General features: G+C 33.3%; 1 protein-coding gene across 1 annotated transcript; it reads right to left on the bottom strand.

Moving 5' to 3' along the window:
* Positions 1-8962: 8962 nt before the first annotated feature.
* On the bottom strand, positions 8963-15838 carry LOC140451727 (uncharacterized). The gene is made up of 2 exons (XM_072545570.1): positions 15179-15838; positions 8963-9025 (listed from the first exon to the last, which is right to left on the bottom strand). Exons 1-2 carry the CDS (start codon positions 15836-15838, stop codon positions 8963-8965), a joined length of 723 nt encoding a protein of 240 aa, XP_072401671.1.
* Between the last annotated feature and the right edge of the window lie 3997 nt (positions 15839-19835).

A 19835-nucleotide genomic window follows, 5' to 3' on the forward strand; every position in this document is an offset into this window, starting at 1 on the left:
GCGATGTTCCATGGATACTATTGGAGATAGGGCTGGCCTTCTGGATAATAAATTACCTTCTACAAGTCGTCGACATACTGTCCATCTGCTTACATCCACATTTCTCACTTCGCTCAGACGATTTGCCAGTTCAACTGAAGTTAGATGCCGATTTCTCAAACATGATGAGACCAGAAATCGATCATCTCTTTCGGATGTTACCCTTCTACGACCTGATCGTGGTCTTCTTGTGAAGTTACCGGTATCGCTAAAACGCCGAACTGCTCTTTGAACCTAAGATCGACTAACACCCAACATTTCAGCTGCATATTGGCTACGACCATCTTGAACTAAAGTCACCGCCCTTGCAGCATCTGTCGGAGTTAGAGACATTTAGGAAGGATAATTAAATAAAAATATAACACGTTTTGAAAATAAAATCACTACACTAGTATGGTTGTTGAATTAAAAACAACATTCAATAAATATCTAGGTACTTGCTTCAGACCCTTTTTGACAAAAACCTGAAATACCAATTTGTTTTAAGAAATATAAAAAGCAATATTAAAAATATTATTTTATTTCTCGTATACGAGGGTACACCTAAATTTACATACGTAATTTAATGTCTCTAAAATTATACAACTTCAAATAAATGAGAAATAAGGAATGGATCGATTTTTTTGCACCTGAGTGTATAAGACACCTGTTGTACTACATACCTTCGTAAGGCAAATTCAAAAAAAAGAAAATACCGGTACCGGTTTGTAATAATGTTGCTGTAGCGGTTACTTAATAGCTAATGAAATCGTGTTAATTGATTGTTTATTTAGGTGTGAATCAGATATAAAAGAAGCAATTTCTTTTTAAATAATCAACTTGATTGATTTATCGTTTTCAAAGAAAGTTGACAGGTCTGCTTGTTTGCACCTTTTATAATAATGTAAAATGGATTATAAAGTAATAAAAAAACCACAAACTTCACAGGTCCTTTGATTTATGTACTGATGACAGGATTGTAAAACTAAATAACTTCCTAGTTGGCCTGATACAGGCCAGTCGCTTAGGAAAATAGATGACGCGTTGGCCAAAATGCAAGTAAAAGTTTTTTAGTATTTTAGTCTTCGTATTGGCATTGTTTTAAACTATTTTAAAATTTAGTATCCAATATTTTGCACCATTAAACACGGATTCAAACATTGCGAAAGCAGTATTTTTAAACATTTCTTATTTAGACGTCTTATGTTGTGCTATAAACCACCTATTTGACTGAACTACAAAAATTCAGGTATACTCCTACAATGGGTAATAAAAATCGAAAGGAACGTGCATTAAATTTATGTAAATTAGACGGCCATCTTTGATAAATCCTGTATATTTTTAAATTGTTTATGAAAGGATAGACGTACTTGTACATTTTCAAAATAATTTAATGACATGTTGTGTCTCTGCTTTCGCGAGGCCAGAAGAAAATTATATCTTATTCTGTTTTTAATTCCAAACTTATACTAGATTTGGAAATGCAAATGGAAATTTGGAAATGTTCATTTTGCAAAAACTTTTTTGTTTATTATCCGATTTTAATTTAGCATATCTCATTTTTTGTATCTTTTTTTCGGAAAAAGTTGTGTGTAGATGTCAAATCTCTTAATAGACAAATTTTAAAGTTATTAGCAAAATAATGAGTTTGACGTTTTGATTGTTTATTTAAAAATGTTTTCACTAAAATGTTGACGAATCCCTAGAATCTTTTTGTAAAATCTCAATCATACTACACATTTCAACTATCAAACCCGCCTATACAGTGACGAGTAAACTAACATAATTAACCTACTAATCAAAATAAGGGAAATAAGAATTTAAAAATATTTTGTTTATAAAAATGGTCTTAAATTTTATCAGCTGCATTTTACTATTAGAGTGTTACCTTTTGCCCTGTTTGTACTCGAGTTAATACTCCGTATCTTTTTCAGTATTAAAAATGGTCTATAAAATTCAAGAGCGGACTGAAATAGTGGGTTTGTATTACGAACATGAAAAACCAACTACAGCCGCTGCTTCTGCTTATATCCAGAGAGAAATATGAGACATAACTCCATAAATAAATGGAAAGTTGTAATATTAATAACAGAAAACATGACCCTTCAGGAATAGTTAATAACGGGGCACTAGTGTTGTCAGTTTTTATGCAACGTTGCCTAGATGTATAATATCAAATTTTTGACTAAATTGTACGAGGCGTGGAAAATAGATAATGAGACTGACGTTATTAGAGAAAAAGTACGCATGTACCAAACGTCAGTGACCAACAGCTATTTAGCATGAAGCTTTTACACTTTTGTATTCTAATGCAGTGCCTCTCACTTCTGTAAAAAAACCTGCGGAGCCGTGTAGCCTTCGTTCGCATTAAAACAGATTTCTCGCATTGTTCTTCAAATTGTTGCAAATTTTCATATGATACATGGAAAACAGCTAAATCCGAGAAAATTACAAACAAGAAATTAAACAGCATCTAAATACAGTAGACCAGAGCATTGATGTCGAAAGGCTGTGGCAACAAATGGAAAAATCAATTACGGAGTCAGCAGAACTAATAATAGGAAAAAGCAGGAAAAGAACAAGGAAATGGTTTGATAGAGAATGTCAAGAAAAACTACACGACAGATAGATAAAGCGAAACATTATTCTTCAACAAGGAATAGCAGAAAGTAAAGAAAACTATGCAACTTCACGCCGAGAAACAAGAAAATTAATTCGAGAGAAAAAAAGGAAGTACAAACAACAGAAATATGAAGAAATGGAAAGAAATAGGCAACAGTCAAATAGTCGAGCATTTTACAAATCAGTGTCAAACGAAAAGAAAGGCTTCAGACCTAGATGCGTGTTTGTACTCAGAAAAAATGATGAATTAATAATAAATGAAAAAGAACTGCTCCAAACATGGCAAGAATATTTCAAGATTTTACTAAACCTACATCAAGACGAAGAACATGGAGAAAATATATATTTTGGGGTGGACCTACCGGTAGAGGACCCCAAAATAGATGAAACATTGCAAGCAATTAACAAATTGAAGAACGGAAAAGCTCCAGGGTCTGGCAATATACTGGCTGAATTCCTTAAGTACGAAGGAGAAACTCTACATAGACAAATATACAAACTAATAACACTGATATGGAACGAAGAGAAAACACCAACAAAATGGCACGAAAGTGTAATAATCCTCATCCATAAAGAGAGACAAAACCAAGTGCTCTAATTATAGAGACATCTCCCTACTTAATATGGCATATAAAATCTTATCGAACATCCTATTAAGTAGGCTGACACCGTTTGTAGAAAATTTTATGGGGAAATACCAAGCCGGCTTCAGAAAACATAGATCGACCATAGATCAGATCTTTACTCTAAGACAGCTGCATGAAAAAGGATGGGAATTCAATAGAACTATCCATAATCTCTTCATAGATTTCCGTCAAGCGTACGACAGCATTAAAAGGGATTAGATGTGGAATGCAATGGCAGAACTTTCAGTTCCAAAAAAACTTATTATAAAAAACTGCAGGCGGAGTTATCGAATATATTAAGATCAAGAAAAACAAACAAGGCGACTACCAAAAGGGCACTACACAGTATCTTTAAAATAAATGAACGTATAGCGACAAACGAGATATCATAGTGTACTATGGATAAAAATAGATTTACGTTAAGACAAATTTTAATTTATTGACTTAAAGAGGTCCTCTGGATAAGTAGAAAATAAACAACTGATCGAATCCTAGCGTGGGAAATGTCAGGGGGGGAAATAATGAATATATTAAGATAGCTTATTTGTAGTGTACCGTTTTGTGCGTCTTAAAACGTTTTAGTTTGTATTTTTCATATTCATTCATAATATCAACATAAATCTGCATACAATATTTTTGGTGTGACAAAACAAAATAATTTTAGTAGAACATCATACGTTCTAGAATCCCAATGCCTTGGAATCGGCCCACATCCTAGTAATAATAATAAATGAATAAAATAATGTGCATTAATAGATAAATCAAAAGTAATTTTATTGACAGTTTAAATAAATACCTATTGATAAAGATGTAATCGTATTTATAATAAAGAGTTACATTCTCTTATTAGGAAAATACACAAAATTGCTTGAAAGTCCTAATAATAAATCAATTTCATGTGGAACTTTTTATGGTCCACTCTTAAAAAAACCTAAAAAAATAAAATATATATTTTTAGGGCCAATTATGTCTTTAATTGTTTTCCCAGTTCTTTCAGTTAGAATGGTCCGCTTCGTCTATCGCTAAAAGAAAATAAATCTGATATTAAAAAATCCATCTTTAAGAGTACAATGGCACCAAAATGCAGAAAGGAGAGTAATTTCAACCGAGCAACATTAATATTCCTCTCCGTTTTCTTTCACATCGTTTGATATACAACAGTTAAAAAAAATGAAAGGCTTTTCACGGACTCTTTGTTGCCGATGGTATATTTTCTAACTAATTAATTTAAAAAATGATTTTGGTACTCATTTACACTTCTCAATTAATTTTTACGGAAAATTAATTGTTGCTCTAAAAAGATACAATTCTGCTCCTGTTGAAGGACGTACTTACCAATTTCACAACATCTAACAATAAAACACTGAAAACTCTTATTTTCAACACTTCCACAAAATTTATTTCAAATTATTATCACTACAGCCGTATATCGGCAGAGTGAATTTCTCAAGTGATCTATTTTTGGCATGCGTTTAGATTTTATAGTCTTTAACTGAATAAATTGGGGCGGGAAGAACTGTTCTTCTTAAGTCTGTCATTCAGAATTATGTCTGTATTTTTTAATTTGTCAATTTCCACAGATTCTAATAAAGATAGCTTAAGGCCTTTATTTTAAATGTGAAGAATTTGAAATTTGCCATTACAAGAATGATTATGGTGAACTGCGTACGTAGAATCTGTTTTTTTTATTATTGAAAGCCCTTTTATGTTCTGCTATACGTTTGATGAAACTTCTACCAGTTTGACCGATGTAAGTTTTTGGGCAGTTACCACATTAAAGTTTCTATATACCACTGTGTAAGCGATTTTCCTTTAAGCTGCGTTGACATTTAAACAGTTCGTATTCGATTAGCTGGATTTATTGTTTAGCGTATGGCTCAATACATGGAGTAAATACAGTAATAATTGTAAAAAAACGTAAGTACATAATTCAAAAATACAAACATAAGATTATATAAAAACGAACATAGACAAAATACAGATAAAATACAAGATAATACAAACAGATAAGGTTATATCTCTAATTTAAGTTGAACTATCCATTCAAGGCTTGCAGGCGTAGTTTTGAAAAAGTCTTTTAGGTCCCCTCGATATGCCCTCAATTCACATGTCTCCACTATGTGTTCGATGGTTTGATTTGGAGCTCCACAATCGCAGCTGGAGGTAGGCTGTTTTCCCCATTTATGTAGGTTGTGTGCGCATACTGCATGTTCCGTTCTAATTCGGTTTAGGCTTTTCCATATGTTTCGTGGCTGGTCGAAGCCATCAGGCTTTTGGACTGGGTCAATAAGGTTGGATACTTCAGGTGGGGCTTTCTCAGTCCACAGCGTGCGCCATCTGGAGGTAACATTGAAATCATCTGCTGTTAGCTGTTGGGCTGTTCTTATGGGTGGTTTTCTGGATGGGAGTCGGTTTGCTGCTAAACTCGGGATATCTTCATGGATTGGTAGTTGCAAGTTGCTATTTACTTTCGAATATTCCGTTATCAAGACCTTTTGTCTTCATAGAATAGGCGGAGGAATATGACTAAGGATCGGAAGCCAATATAGTGGAGTAGTCTTGATGCAGCCGCTAATCATTCTCATTGCTATATTAAGCTGCGTATCAACTATTTTCACATGACGACTATTTAGCCACACCGATACACAGTACTCTGCCACAGAATCAACCAAACTTAGCACAGATGTTCGTAGTGTGTCCGCAGATGCGACCCAGTTGGTACCACAAAGATTCTGGATAAGGTTATTTCTACTACTTATTTTTTGTGCAGTTATTTGTAAATGTTTTTTAAACGAGAGAGTTCTGTCCAAGGTAACCCCCAGATATTTTGGGTAGGGTTGGTAGGGTAGTGCTACATTTCTCATTTTGACCTCTAATTTTTGGTTTGCCTGTTTGTTAATGAGGTGAAGACAGCTTACCTCAGTTTTATTTAAGTTGGGTAGCAGGCGCCATTTTGTGAAATATTCATATAGTTTGTTGAGGTCGTTTGTCAGCACGTTTTGAGTAATTTTAAACTGTTTGTGTTGTACTGCTATTGCTAGGTCGTCAGCGTAGCCAAACTTTCTTCCATCAGTGTCAGGTAGGTGCGATATATATAAGTTAAAAAGCATCGGAGCAAGGACTGATCCTTGGGGTAGTCCATTATTTAATTTCCTCTGTTTGCTTATATCATTACCGTGGATTACCTGGAAGTATCGATCAGAGAGCATGTTGTTTATTAGTTGCAATATTCTTTGGCATGAGATTCGTTTGGTTAGTTTATAGAGGAGCCCCTTCTTCCATACTGTGTCGTAGGCAGCTGTCAAATCCACAAAGACTACAGCCGTCTTTTGTTGCTTTTGGAAGCCTGCTTCTATATGCGTAGTTAGACTTAGGACCTGATCTGCGCAGCTTCGATTAGGTATGAAACCTGCTTGTTCGAGTGGGATATTTTCAAGAATTTGTGGGCCTATTCGGTTTAGGATAAGTCGTTCCAGCAGTTTATAGCAGCAACTGAGAAGTGCTATAGAACGGTAGCCTTCAACTTTATCGTGGGGTTTATTGGGTTTTAATACAGCAATTATTTTGCTCTTTTTAAAAGCTTTTGTTATGTTTCCAGTTCTAAGGATCAGCGAATAGAACGCAGCCAGCCATTTTCTTGTCCTTTGACCGCATTGTATTAGGAACTCAGGATGTATCCTATCAAAACCAGGCGTCTTGCCAGTTTTCATGTCTCGGAGGGCTGGATTAGCTGGAATACGATTGCCACCGAGTACTGGAACAGTTCTTCGAATTCGAGAACAGTTTAAGTTTTTCTACCATAAAAAATATGCTCTCTCTCTGTATATGTATGCGTAACCTATAGCTACTAAGTGAAGCAAAGGGCAGATTACTCACTTTCTTAACATGGTAGGACTTCTAGTGTTTGATTGGCTTGATCAACGCACTTCCTTAGTCGCTATTTGCTATGTACGCACTTTCTTCCGGCCTTTTGCACGTCTGCTTTTGTTCCACCATCAGTCTGTATAACTAAATGCTCCTAGATATGTGCATTTTTTTACTTCTCGGACCTCCTCCTCATCCAACTCAATTTTGTAATTTTCTTCTTCAATTTTGAGTATTTCCATTTTATTTGTGTTTAGGTTGAATTCTATTTTCTTAGCTATGTCTAATAGTTTTTTTTCGATCTGACGTTTATTTTCTGTCAGGAAGCATAGACCATCGACAAATTCTAAGTCTTCCAATTTACTTGTCATATTTAAACATTTTATTTGAATTTCAACAGTGTGTAGAATTCGAGCTACTAAACACCATGAGTGAAATGGTGAACAAGAACGGCTACAAGGAAGTGGGTAGCTCGCAAATCTCTGGAATGGTGGAGGAATTCACCAGGACAAAGACAGGCGAAACAGTTCATTACAGAACATTCGCCAAAATTTACGGCAGACCTAATAAGCAAAGACAGGAAAACAGTCAAGGTCATAGTAGGTCTTCTAACAGGGCACTGTAAGCGGAATAGGCACTTGAAGATGAGGGGTTTATCAGATGATGACCTGTGCAGATTCTGTCACCTCGAAGAAGAAACAGCAGAGCACATTTTATGTCAGTGTGACAGTCTGGCAAATGTGCGGTTCTTTGCATTAGGAGAAGAAAATCCACCGGCAATTAGCTACATGGAAGGTACATTCTCGAAGCTACTAGACTTTATAAAAAGGGTCAGGCTAGAGAATGTTATCTAGGACTAGAGGACCACAATAGATCTGAAAAGGTCGCAGTGGAATAGGCCGAAAGGCCACCTCTCTTAATCTAATCTAATGAGTGAAATGGAAGCAACTTTAGTGGTTTGTGAAATAATAGGTCTAGAACTTAGAAAACTCATAAAAAAGAAAAACCGTAAAGTCTAGGTACGTAACTAGATCCAAAGACGTGATACGTTTGTAGTATCTACTACATTATGTCGTGAATTAAGAACTGAAAATCCAACAAGTTACAGAAATTTTTTAAGAATGGATGGAAATCAGTTTGAATATTTGCTAGCACCTGCAATTGAAAAAAGTTCCCTTCGCCGAAAAAGTATTTCAGCAAGGTTAAATCTGGAAATAGTTTTACGGTTTCTTGAAACTGGTGATAGCTTTGGAAGCTTACAATATATTAGAGTTTCCAAAAGTTCTATAAGTAAATGTTTTACTCAAGTTTGCGAAGCAATTTATAATGCTTTAGAGGAGTATATTAAAGTAAGTAAATTACACTAAGTACGTATAAAAATGCATCTATTTTATTGTTAACAAATATTTAATTATGCTGTTCGTCAAATAATAGGAATTCATGTAAGCTGGAATCACTTCTAGAAATATCTGAAATGCCGCTTTGATTGTAATTTCAAAGTCTTGATGACGAAATTCCCAATGTTGAAGTTTCCAGGTTGATGTACACGGGATGTGTACTTGGTGGAGGTTGAAGTGCTTGTACTTTTATTTTATGTAATACGTGATGAATATTCATTTCAGCTTCTGCTGCCATCGGAGGTGGTAATTTTTTAAGCGTAGCTGCCACATATTCACCAAATATATCAAAGCTGTCTTTAGTAGGTGCCGTTTTTGTTCTGGTCGAAATATCGTCAAGTTTATCCAATGCTTGAGTGATTGCCGACATTTTTCTTCTTCTTGGGTATCTTCGCTAAGTTCATCACAATTTTCAGTGGCTTGAGATGTTTCAGTTTAACCATTTTGAGTTTGAGATTCTATTTGACATTCTTCCTCTTCATTTTGACGTGGACTATTCTGCAAAGAAAGATAATTTTAAGTTTTTTTAGATTCCATACAAGATGGAATTTTCCAGGATGTGTAGGTGCCATAGACGGCAAACGTATAGATATACAAGCTCCACCAAATAGTGGAACCGATTATTTTAATTATAAAAACCACTTTAGTATAATATTGTTAGCGGCAGTTGATTATGATTATTGCTTCCATTATATTGATATTGGGTCAAAAGGAAGAGCATCGGATGGTGGCGTATTTAGCAATAGTTCCTTAAAGCATGCCATCGAAAACGATTTATTGTCGCTTCCAGAAGGTATTGTATTTGTTGCGAACGAAGCTTTCCCTCTTACTTCATATATTGTGAAACCATACAGCAGAAGAAATTTTGTTTTTGTGATTATTAATAAACGATTATAGCTAATAGTGATTCGGAGGGGTCCGTTGAGAACAAAATTATGAAAAAAAAGGAAGACTACCTGCCGGATGTCAGAGGTCTCTAAAATGTTAAAGTTATCGACTCATGAAGCTGGACAGCCTTGTAACTGCTTAAGGTTAAATTGCTTTGAGGTAATTAATGAGGTGCAAAGAAAAGAAATATTGAGAAATTTTATTGCTCTGCGCTTTCATGATGAGCAACATTATTTGGCTGGTTTAATTACGGTCTTACCTTTCAGGTATAAATTATATAAACTAAAGCCTCAAACAAAGTCGTGCAGCTCCTAAGGACAGACGTGGAAAGTATAGTGCAACACATAGGGGGCTGGACGACTTAATAAAAGGTTTGGTATGTGACCACATCAAAAGTTTTAAGGGTTGTTAGAGCCACTATAGTCTGAAAGATACACAAAATACTTATTTACCAGAAAAGCTCACAATCAAAAAAATGTTTAACCTCTTTAATGAAAAGCATCTAAATGCTAAAGTCTCATTTAAAACGTACAGAACAATTTTTAATAAGGAATTTAATATTTCTTTTGGATACCCCAGAAGTGACACATGCTCAACGTGTGATGAATTTCAAATTAAGCTTAAAGTTTGACTGATACTGATGAACTTGATGAAAGCTGAAGCGTTCTATTCAAGGAAAAAGTAAGCCAAAAAATCTGCAAAAAAAGCAATAAAAAAAAGCCATCTGCATTGATTTTTCAGAAAATGTTTTAATTGCGAAAATTGCCACTAACGATCTGTTAGCCACAAAAGCCAATTATTTATGTATGCCTTTAATGTACATGTTCTCTCTTCTGGTCAGTTTTTTTATACCTATCATGAAGGAATAGCTAAAAAAGGATCAAACAAAGTTGCATCTTTTCTTCTCCATTTTATCAATAATTATTTACAAGACCATGTTAAAGAACTGCAAATTTTCTGTGACTCTGCCGGAGGGCAAAATAAAAACTTTACTATTTTTCGATTTATTCGACTTACTTTACTATTTTGTAGTAAACAACAAAATTTATAATCTGAAAGAAATAACTATAGCATTCCCTATTAGATGTTAGAGGACGTTCTTATTTGTGTGACAAAAATGTAGGATTGAGGCATTTGAGGGCCCCTTTGAGGTACCGGACGAGTTTAAAGAAGTCATTAGGCATTCCCGTTCCAAACCATCGCCGTTTGTTATAATGAGTATGTCAAAAAACATGGTACTAGATTGGAAATCATTTTTAGATACAATATATTTATAAAAATGCCCATTTTGAAGGAAATAGTGGCACCATCTGATCATAGCCGCTTTATCTACTACTGTTCAACATACAATAAACCAGTACTATCTGGATTAATATAAAAACGCTTTTACCAAAACTTAGCTTTAGGATATGGAGAATTTTTGCTGCCTGCTCCGGTATACGATGGTAAGTTATAAGAAACTTTTATTAAATAAAAATGAGATTTATTAATTTTTTAAAATTTTTGCTACAGCTCCTTTACTAATTCCATAGGCTACGTTTAACGACCTAATGAGTCTTATGTGGTTTTGCAGTCCAAAAGCACTGACATTCTTCCAGAACCTGGCTCATCTCTAACAGTATGTTTAAATTATTTATATGTGGATAAATAAATAAACATTAAAAAATACATTAATTTTCTTTTTTAGTTCAAAAATAAAAACAGCTGTTTTTTGTCTGTTTTAGGTGACATTGCTGCTTTTGTTCCTGCAAAACCGTAAGTGATACAGATTTCTTGTAATAAAGCCGACTTAAGTTTTTGTAAACAAAAAAACTGTAATTATAATACTTTATAATAATGTAAACTTCTGTTTATGTAAACTACTGTTTATAATCTCTTTTTGAAATAAAAATAATTGGCTAATTTTCTAAACCAAATTCAAGAATTCCGCTTTAATCTGTGCCTTCTAAGAATTGCTGGGCAAAACAGACGTTGATAAAGATGTTAAGAGAGATATGGGGAATCTAAAAATTGCATTCCACAACATATCTCCTCAACTAAGCAAAATTCTTAGCGAATTGGTTTCTAGTACTCGTACAGAGTATATCGAAATAAAAAGGAAAAGAGAGTTAAGATTTTATTTCACGTATAGGGAGCTTGCGCATCCGTTTATACGTATTTCGGCCCAATAGGCCTCATCAGAACGGCTTTCGCAAACGCTCTGAACGTGAAATAAATATTTTCTGTTTTAGGAAGCAACTCTAACATGGCTTCGTATAGACGCAATGTAGCGACATCTGATAATAAAATCGTAGACTAATTCTCGAAACCAAATTCAAGAATTCCGCTTTAATCTGTGCCTTCTAAGAATTGCAAGGCAAAACAGACGTTGATAAAGGTGTTAAGAGAGACATGGGGAATCTAAAAATTGCATTCCACAACATATCTCCTCAACTAAGCAAAATTCTTAGCGAATTGGTTTCTAGTACTCGTACAGAGTATATCGAAATAAAAAGGAAAAGACAGTTAAGATTTTATTTCACGTATAGGGAGCTTGCGCATCCGTTTATACGTATTTCCCTATACGTGAAATAAAATCTCAACTGTCTTTTCCTTTTTATTTCGATATACTCTGTACGAGTACTAGAAACCAATTCGCTAAGAATTTTGCTTAGTTGAGGAGATATGTTGTGGAATGCAATTTTTAGATTCCCCATGTCTCTCTTAACATCTTTATTAACGTCTGTTTTGCCTTGCAATTCTTAGAAGGCACAGATTAAAGCGGAATTCTTGAATTTGGTTTCGAAAATTAGTCTACGATTTTATTATCAGATGTCGCTACATTGCGTCTATACGAAGCCATGTTAGAGTTGCTTCCTAAGACAGAAAATATTTATTTCACGTTCAGAGCGTTTGCGAAAGCCGTTCTGATGAGGCCTATTGGGCCGAAATACGTATAAACGGATGTGCAAGCTCCCTATACGTGAAATAAAATCTTAACTGTCTTTTCCTTTTTAAAAATAATTGGTTTTGAACATTAAAATTCCTTTTACTCGGTTGTGAAATGAAATGACATATCTGGTTTTTCCCTGCACCGTTCATATGTAAAATACTATGTGCTGGACACACTAAACACATGCTTATTGGGATAGGCAACACCAAAGAAAAACGCCGTTGACAAAAAAGATATTAGAAATTTGGGCATCCAGAACTGGCAAAGAAAAATAAATGATGGGGAAGCTTGGAGAAAAATAGTGAAGAATATTAAAGCCATAAGCCTCTTAGACTCAAAGAGCTGTTTTATAAATAATATTCTTCGGGGACCGAAATTATTCTACGCCACCCGTATAAACTCTTTACTAATTATAAATTTTTAAAAAGTTAAAAGTAATAACGAAAAGTTATCAACATACGCGGATCCATTTCATTATGGTTTATATTTAGTGTCTGGTTAACATTGAAGTTTATGTAATTTGATTTTAATTTGAAATTTTAATTTTTCTAGCTTTCAGGGGTGAAGGAACGAAGAAGGAGGTTTAAGTATTTATGTTTATTTTATGCAAAGTACGGTTCTGCTACCAACAAAAAGTTCATATTTTAGAACGGACAGAAATCTACAAATTTAACGTTTAAAAAGTAACGTAAAAAGGACGCTAAATTCGTGTTTCTCTTTATTTAAACCGAAAATATTACCTCAGAGCTTTCGTGCATGTTTGAATCTTTTGTTTTATTTTGCGATGTTAGGACTAGCTTCGCCGAAAGAAAAATTTCGGACTTAGATATGTCAGCTTCGTACCTTTATAAAAGTGGAGACAAATGGATGGATGAGGAATGATGCGAATACTAATATTGGCGAATTTTCTGTTATTTTCGCATCATTTCTTTAAACCTATATATTTATAATGTAAGCTGATTTTATGTCGCTGTAAATTTAACACCTGTCAGCAAGTGTTCTCCTGAAATTTTCTGAATATTTTCTGTCAATTTAGTCAAAACCTGAGTATTGAACCACAAAATTGTACATCTCGAAATAAGTAATTCGCCTTTAGTTTTTCCTCCCTGTAGCACATTTACTGACACACAAGTTAACTAAGTATAACAATAAAACCAACAATAGAAGGCACAAGAGAACGGGAATTAGGAATCGGTTATTGAAAGCAGACATACTTATCGGAGGAAATAGAATATGGTAAATCGGTTGGAAAGTTTACACTTATAATATAATATTGCCTCGGATATATATATATATATATATATATATATATATATATATATATATATATATATATATATATATATATATATATATATATATATATATATCTAAAGTATTCAACTAGTGAATTCAGAGGTTTAATCGGTCATTTAGGTTGGCAAATAAAAAAAGAAGTCAACTACTTCATAAGTTTATTGAAGACGTTTCGCTTTATATTTCTAAAGCTTTATCAGTTCTCTAAAATATAACAAATGACATAGAGTTTATAAGAAATACAGATGTTTATAGTTCATAACTTACAACTCAATATGTAGTATATTATCGATGTTATCATATATCTACTGTACACTTTACTCATTATTTAGAACTAACTTAACCAAAAAAGAAAAAACAAAAAACAAAAAACAACACACAAACTTTGCAGAAAATAATGTTCATATTCGTAGATATGAATATTTAAAAAATTTTAAACGAACATTTGGCTTCATTTAGATGGTTCTCCACTGAAGACCAACAAAGTTCTGATTTATTGCAATCTAGCAAACAACTTGACGCGATACCGAAAATTTTTTTATTTAAGGGCCATGTGTCACCAAATTCCAAGGTTTGAGACAATTATGAACTTCTACAGGGGACATTGCATAATTAGTTGGACGGGTGGAATTTGTATGGCGGAAATATTTGATATATTATTTTTAATTTATGTTTTAATGAAACTTGGAAATAGGGGATGATTTTGTTATTATTTTGAATGGAAAATACGCCAACTTTTAACTAAAGAATAATTGGTATCATTTATTTCGTAAGATGAGAGAGTGGTAAACCTGGCTCAAATTGTCGATGTCGGTTCTTTTGTTTATTGCCGATGAGTTCTTGAGGATCTCACACATTTCAATAAAGGAGCGTTTCTGATGGTTGTTTTGTTTCGCCAGTATTTTGGTATTTGTGAAATCAATGTGATGTTTAGTGGAAATGGCGTGTTGTGCAAGGGAACAAGAGGGTTTGGAAAGTCTGATGTCGGTTTTGTGTGAAGTTATACGCCCTAGAAGAGATCGACTAGTCTGGCCAATGTAGCAGGAGTTGCATTCTGAACAGGGTATCTGATAGACAACATTAGTGTGCTCTAACGAGCTTAGTGGATTTTTAGACTTGGAGAATAACTTTCCAATGGTTTTAGTATTTTTTAGGGATATTTTGACGGGTAAGTTTTTGAATAGTTTAGTAAGCTTGTTCGTAATTTGTGGGAAATAGGGAAGAGAAGCATATTTTGTGGCTGGTTTTGGGGTTAACGGGGAAATGTTCGTCTGTATGCTATTGGATATGGAGGCTAGTATTGCACCGTTAGGTGCTTCCGAAATAGAATGACCATAGCTTTTAGAGAAAAGATATCTGTTGATGATGGATATGGGGTAAGAGTTATCAATGAGAATGGATTTGAGTAAATCCAAAGATTCCCTCTTGTACCGCGTATGGGTCAACGTGTGTACTCTAAAGCTAAGAGCTTGTACAAGGTTATGTTTGTATCTTATTGGGTGTGTAGAGTGGTAATTTAAGAACCGGTTGCTCGCCATGTCTTTCCTGTACCACGTAGTGCCCAATGTGTTACTATGTGTGCTTATGATTTGCATATCCAAAAACGGTATGCTGTTATCAACCTCCAATTCACAAGTAAATTGCAGGTGAGGATCAACGCTATTGAAGACTGATAAGGTGCTTAAAATCTTATCAGGTGGTGTTGCTAGGATCAAGTCGTCGACATAACGCTTTACAAAGGGAACCTGGAAATCTAACTTACTGATACTCTCATTGATAAGGTCATCGAGTACGAAATTAACTAGAATGGGGGAAATGGACGATCCCATGGGAGTTCCAAAGATTTGGCGATAATATTTGTCATTAAATATTAGATAATTGGTGTCAAACGTCAGTTTTAATAATTCCGAGAATATTTCCCATGATACTGGACTGTGTGGTTGGATTTCATTCCAATGGTTCCGGAGTGACGTGACGACGCTGGAGAGTGGGAGGTTAGAAAACAGTGATACTACGTCGAAGCTTACTAAGACGTATTCTCTTGGTAACTGATAATTATTGATAACTTCACTGAACTGGAAAGAGTCTACTATGTTAAAATCATTCTTATAGTTGTATGCTTGTGAAAGAATGTCCGTTAGGAATTGGGCTACATTAATGTTAGGAGCGTTTATTGACGATAGTATAGGACGCATACTCAGTTGGGGCTTATGGATTTTGGGAAGACAATAGAACCTGGGGGCGTTGCCATTATAGTTATGGAGGGATTTGGCTAGTTTATCATCGATGATTTTTTTATTTTTTAGTTCAGTGATGAATTTATTTATTTTATTTGTGTAAGTTGAGGTGGGATTGCGGAGAAGTGGCTGATAATATTTATTATCATCTAGAAGTTGTTGGCTCAGGTTTAAGTACTGCTCTCTCATCATTAGTACTGTTGCATTGCCTTTGTCACTGGTTAATACCATCAGGTCAGGGTGTTCTTTAAGGAATGTGGACGTTTGTCTATAGACATCATCTATATCCGAGCTGGCATAGGGAGGTTTATGTGAAAAGTTGGTGAGAATATTATTAGCAGATGATCTTAATTCGAGGAGTTCATTGGCTTCCGAATGTGAAAGTATGTTTTCTATGTCAGCTACGAAATTACATACGGAATAATCGTTAAGCGAGGGTTGTAATCCGAACTCAGGTCCGAGAGATAGAAGTTTTAAGATATTTCTAGGGATTTGGATGTTTGTGAGATTTTTAATCCATTTATCGTGAAATGGTAGACGACTGAAAGGAGTGGACCCTAGATTATTTAATTTTGTTTGGAGGTGAGATAAAGAATTGTTTAGAAAGAACGTATATTTTTTGAGAAGAGAAGTTTCATATTGAACCAAAATGTTGGAAGGTAGGAGAGGTTCAAGTTGGATGAATATGTTTGACATTTGTCGATGAATGAATGCTATATCGGAATGTACCGAGGAAATGTGGAAGTTCAATAATCGTGCTCTTACCTGTGTGTTGATGGCATCCGCTCTTCTTTTTAATTTGTTAGATAGTGTTCCCATGGTGGACCGCATCAGGTGGTCGGTGCGATCATTTAAGAACCTTGGTTATCTCTTCGTCTTTCTGCATTGAATCAGGAAGGTCTTTTTTGCTTCAGTTCTCGCCAGTTTTTCATTAAGTTTGCTCTATCTCTTGAGTAGTAAGGTACAGTTTAAGCCATATTTTCATTTGATGGTCACGAAAAAACCCTCTGTATAAGTAGACATTGTAAAGACTACGACCGTCAATTTATATTTCTAAAGTATTCAACTAGTGAATTCAGAGGTTTAATCGGTCATTCAGGTTGGCAAATAAAAAAAGAAGTCAACTACTTCATAAGTTTATCGAAGACGTTTCGCTTTATATTTCTAAAGCTTCATCAGTTCTCTAAAATATAACAAATGACATAGAGTTTATAAGAAATACAGATGTTTATAGTTCATAACTTACAACTCAATATGTAGTATATTATCGATGTTATCATATATCTACTGTACACTTTACTCATTATTTAGAACTAACTTAACCAAAAAAGAAAAAACAAAAAACAAAAAACAACACAAACTTTGCAGAAAATAATGTTCATATTCGTAGATATGAATATTTAAAAAATTCGATAAACTTATGAAGTAGTTGACTTCTTTTTTTATTTGCCAACCTGAATGACCGATTAAACCTCTGAATTCACTAGTTGAATACTTTAGAAATATATATATATATATATATATATATATATATATATACATATATATATATATATATATATATATATATATATATATATAAATATATATATTTATATATATAAAAAAGTGCACTCGTAAGTGAATGGGATGTTTTCGGTCAATTTGGAGATAAAAAAGACAAGAGTTGTGCTACTTTATCTATTTAATATAGACGTTTCTCCCACTGTTTAATGAGCATCATCAGTTCATCTAAAAGAGTGTTATTAGCGATACATCTAATATGAGAAACAATTAAGTAAATGATCTTACATTTAAAAGATCTGTAGAGTTAAAATGGTATTAATTTGAAGAAACATCAAAAAGGCAAACATCAAAAATTAATCTAATAAATACATCAGCAAAAAAAAAACACAGAACACAGAACGCCGGAAGATTCAAAATTTACGTAATTTTATATTAATTAACTTTTGACAACATTGATTGGTTATAAAATCTATCAAAAAATGTACTTGTCAATTTTGAAATGTTATATTAACAACGGCACGGCTAGGGTTCTTGACTGTTATGACCATATCATGCAAAGTGAAGTATTTGAAAGCTCGAATGTCAGAACTGACAATCAGCTGGTGAGATTAAAGGAAAAGTTTTGTAGATGCCAACATAAAGGTTATGATATAATAAAAGAAACTGAAGAAGAAACCAATAATTAAAAGTAGAATATATATATATATATATATATATATATATATATATATATATATATATATATATATATATATATATATATATGTCCGAAATTTTACAATCCTAGCATTGTACCGAAAATCATGTCTACTAATTGTGATTATTTTCCTAAGGAAACAACTAACATTATTAATTAAAATGGCCTTTTATTTTAAAAAATGTGTATATTATGACAATAGTATGGTAAAAAAAGAAAATTTGAATCATTTAAATCTGATTTATATATATATATATATATATATATATATATATATATATATATAAAGTTTACTAGAATTGTTAAGTATTTGTTTAATTTACTCAATTGATATTTGCAATAAAAAAGAATAAAATACTTGAAGTAGTGTCTGTACGATCCTATCTTCCACGAAACATATACCCACCGTTGACTTTATGCTCATATTCAGTCGATATAACCAAAAACATAAACTGTATTGATAGAGATAGCATTTGAAATAATTCACGTATTGCGTGCTCCAAAAGATAGCGTATGGCAAGAAATTCATCAAGCAATATAGTAAACACGAAATAAAATATATTTCGAACAAGAAATTCTCAGTCGTTTTGGAACACTCCACAAAGTTCACCAACGCATAAAACGATCCTTATTTTTGGTATTTTGGTTTGTCAAATATAATTTCTTGTTCGCTATAAATCCATATTTTTGTTGTAATATCGACACGATAAGTAAAGTTGTAACAACCATCTGTTGTAACAAAAGATATCTAAAATGATATAAAATATTTATTGTATAATTTTTTAAAATCCAAAATGATTTACTTCAACTTATGTGTTATATATTGGTCTTACTTATGTCGTATAAAAAGATCTGAGTACATTATGATACTGTGAGTTCTAGTTCCTTATATTATCTTTGATCATTTTAAATCTAATTTGTCACATTTAAAAATCACATCGAAATGTTGGTATAATCATTTAAATTTGCAATTTTGACCGTATCTTGTTCTTTTGAACTATTCCGCCAAAATTAAAATGTACAAAATACATAATATTAACTCAATACAATGCTTTAACAAAAGTTCTAATATCACTAATACTCTCACTGATATTGTGAAACATTTCAAGTACGATCTTCAGATCGTTGAGTATAAATTACTAACTCAGACATAACTCGTTGTAAACTCATTACGCTGCTGGATTTCTTATCCCATCAATTTTAATTATGGTCATTTAGCTCCGTGTCTCCAATTACCCAAATTTCCCTGAATTCCTCGATTTCAAAAACATAAATTTAAATTTAATTTACCACGACCAGAAGAAAACGCAGTTGGAACTTTCTGTTTAATTGCAGATTCTACAGGAATTTTTCTACCCCATCACATCTTATATTTGTGTGTTTCACTGTAAGTCCTGGATAATTGGAGAGCGTAGTCACGATTCTTGGGTCAACATTTATTTCTTATTTTTATTCTCTCTCGAAATGAATTGAATGAATGAAAATCATTAAAACTTCAATTCTTTCCATTTCAGTCTTACTTTTGCTATTACTTTTGGATCGTAAAAAAAACAATACGGGCTCCCACATTGGAATTCTTATTTGAATATATTTCATTACTGGATATTTATTTTAGAGTTTTGGACATGTACTGCGTGACACTGAAAATGCATCACATATTTTTTGTAAAGAAAATTGTTATACAGTATATGAAGTGATAAAAGTTTCAACACAATTGCCTTACTATTTGTCTGAAAATTTTAATAATGAGTC

Source organism: Diabrotica undecimpunctata, chromosome 10 (genome assembly GCF_040954645.1).
Source record: "Diabrotica undecimpunctata isolate CICGRU chromosome 10, icDiaUnde3, whole genome shotgun sequence".
NCBI lineage: Eukaryota > Metazoa > Arthropoda > Insecta > Coleoptera > Chrysomelidae > Diabrotica > Diabrotica undecimpunctata.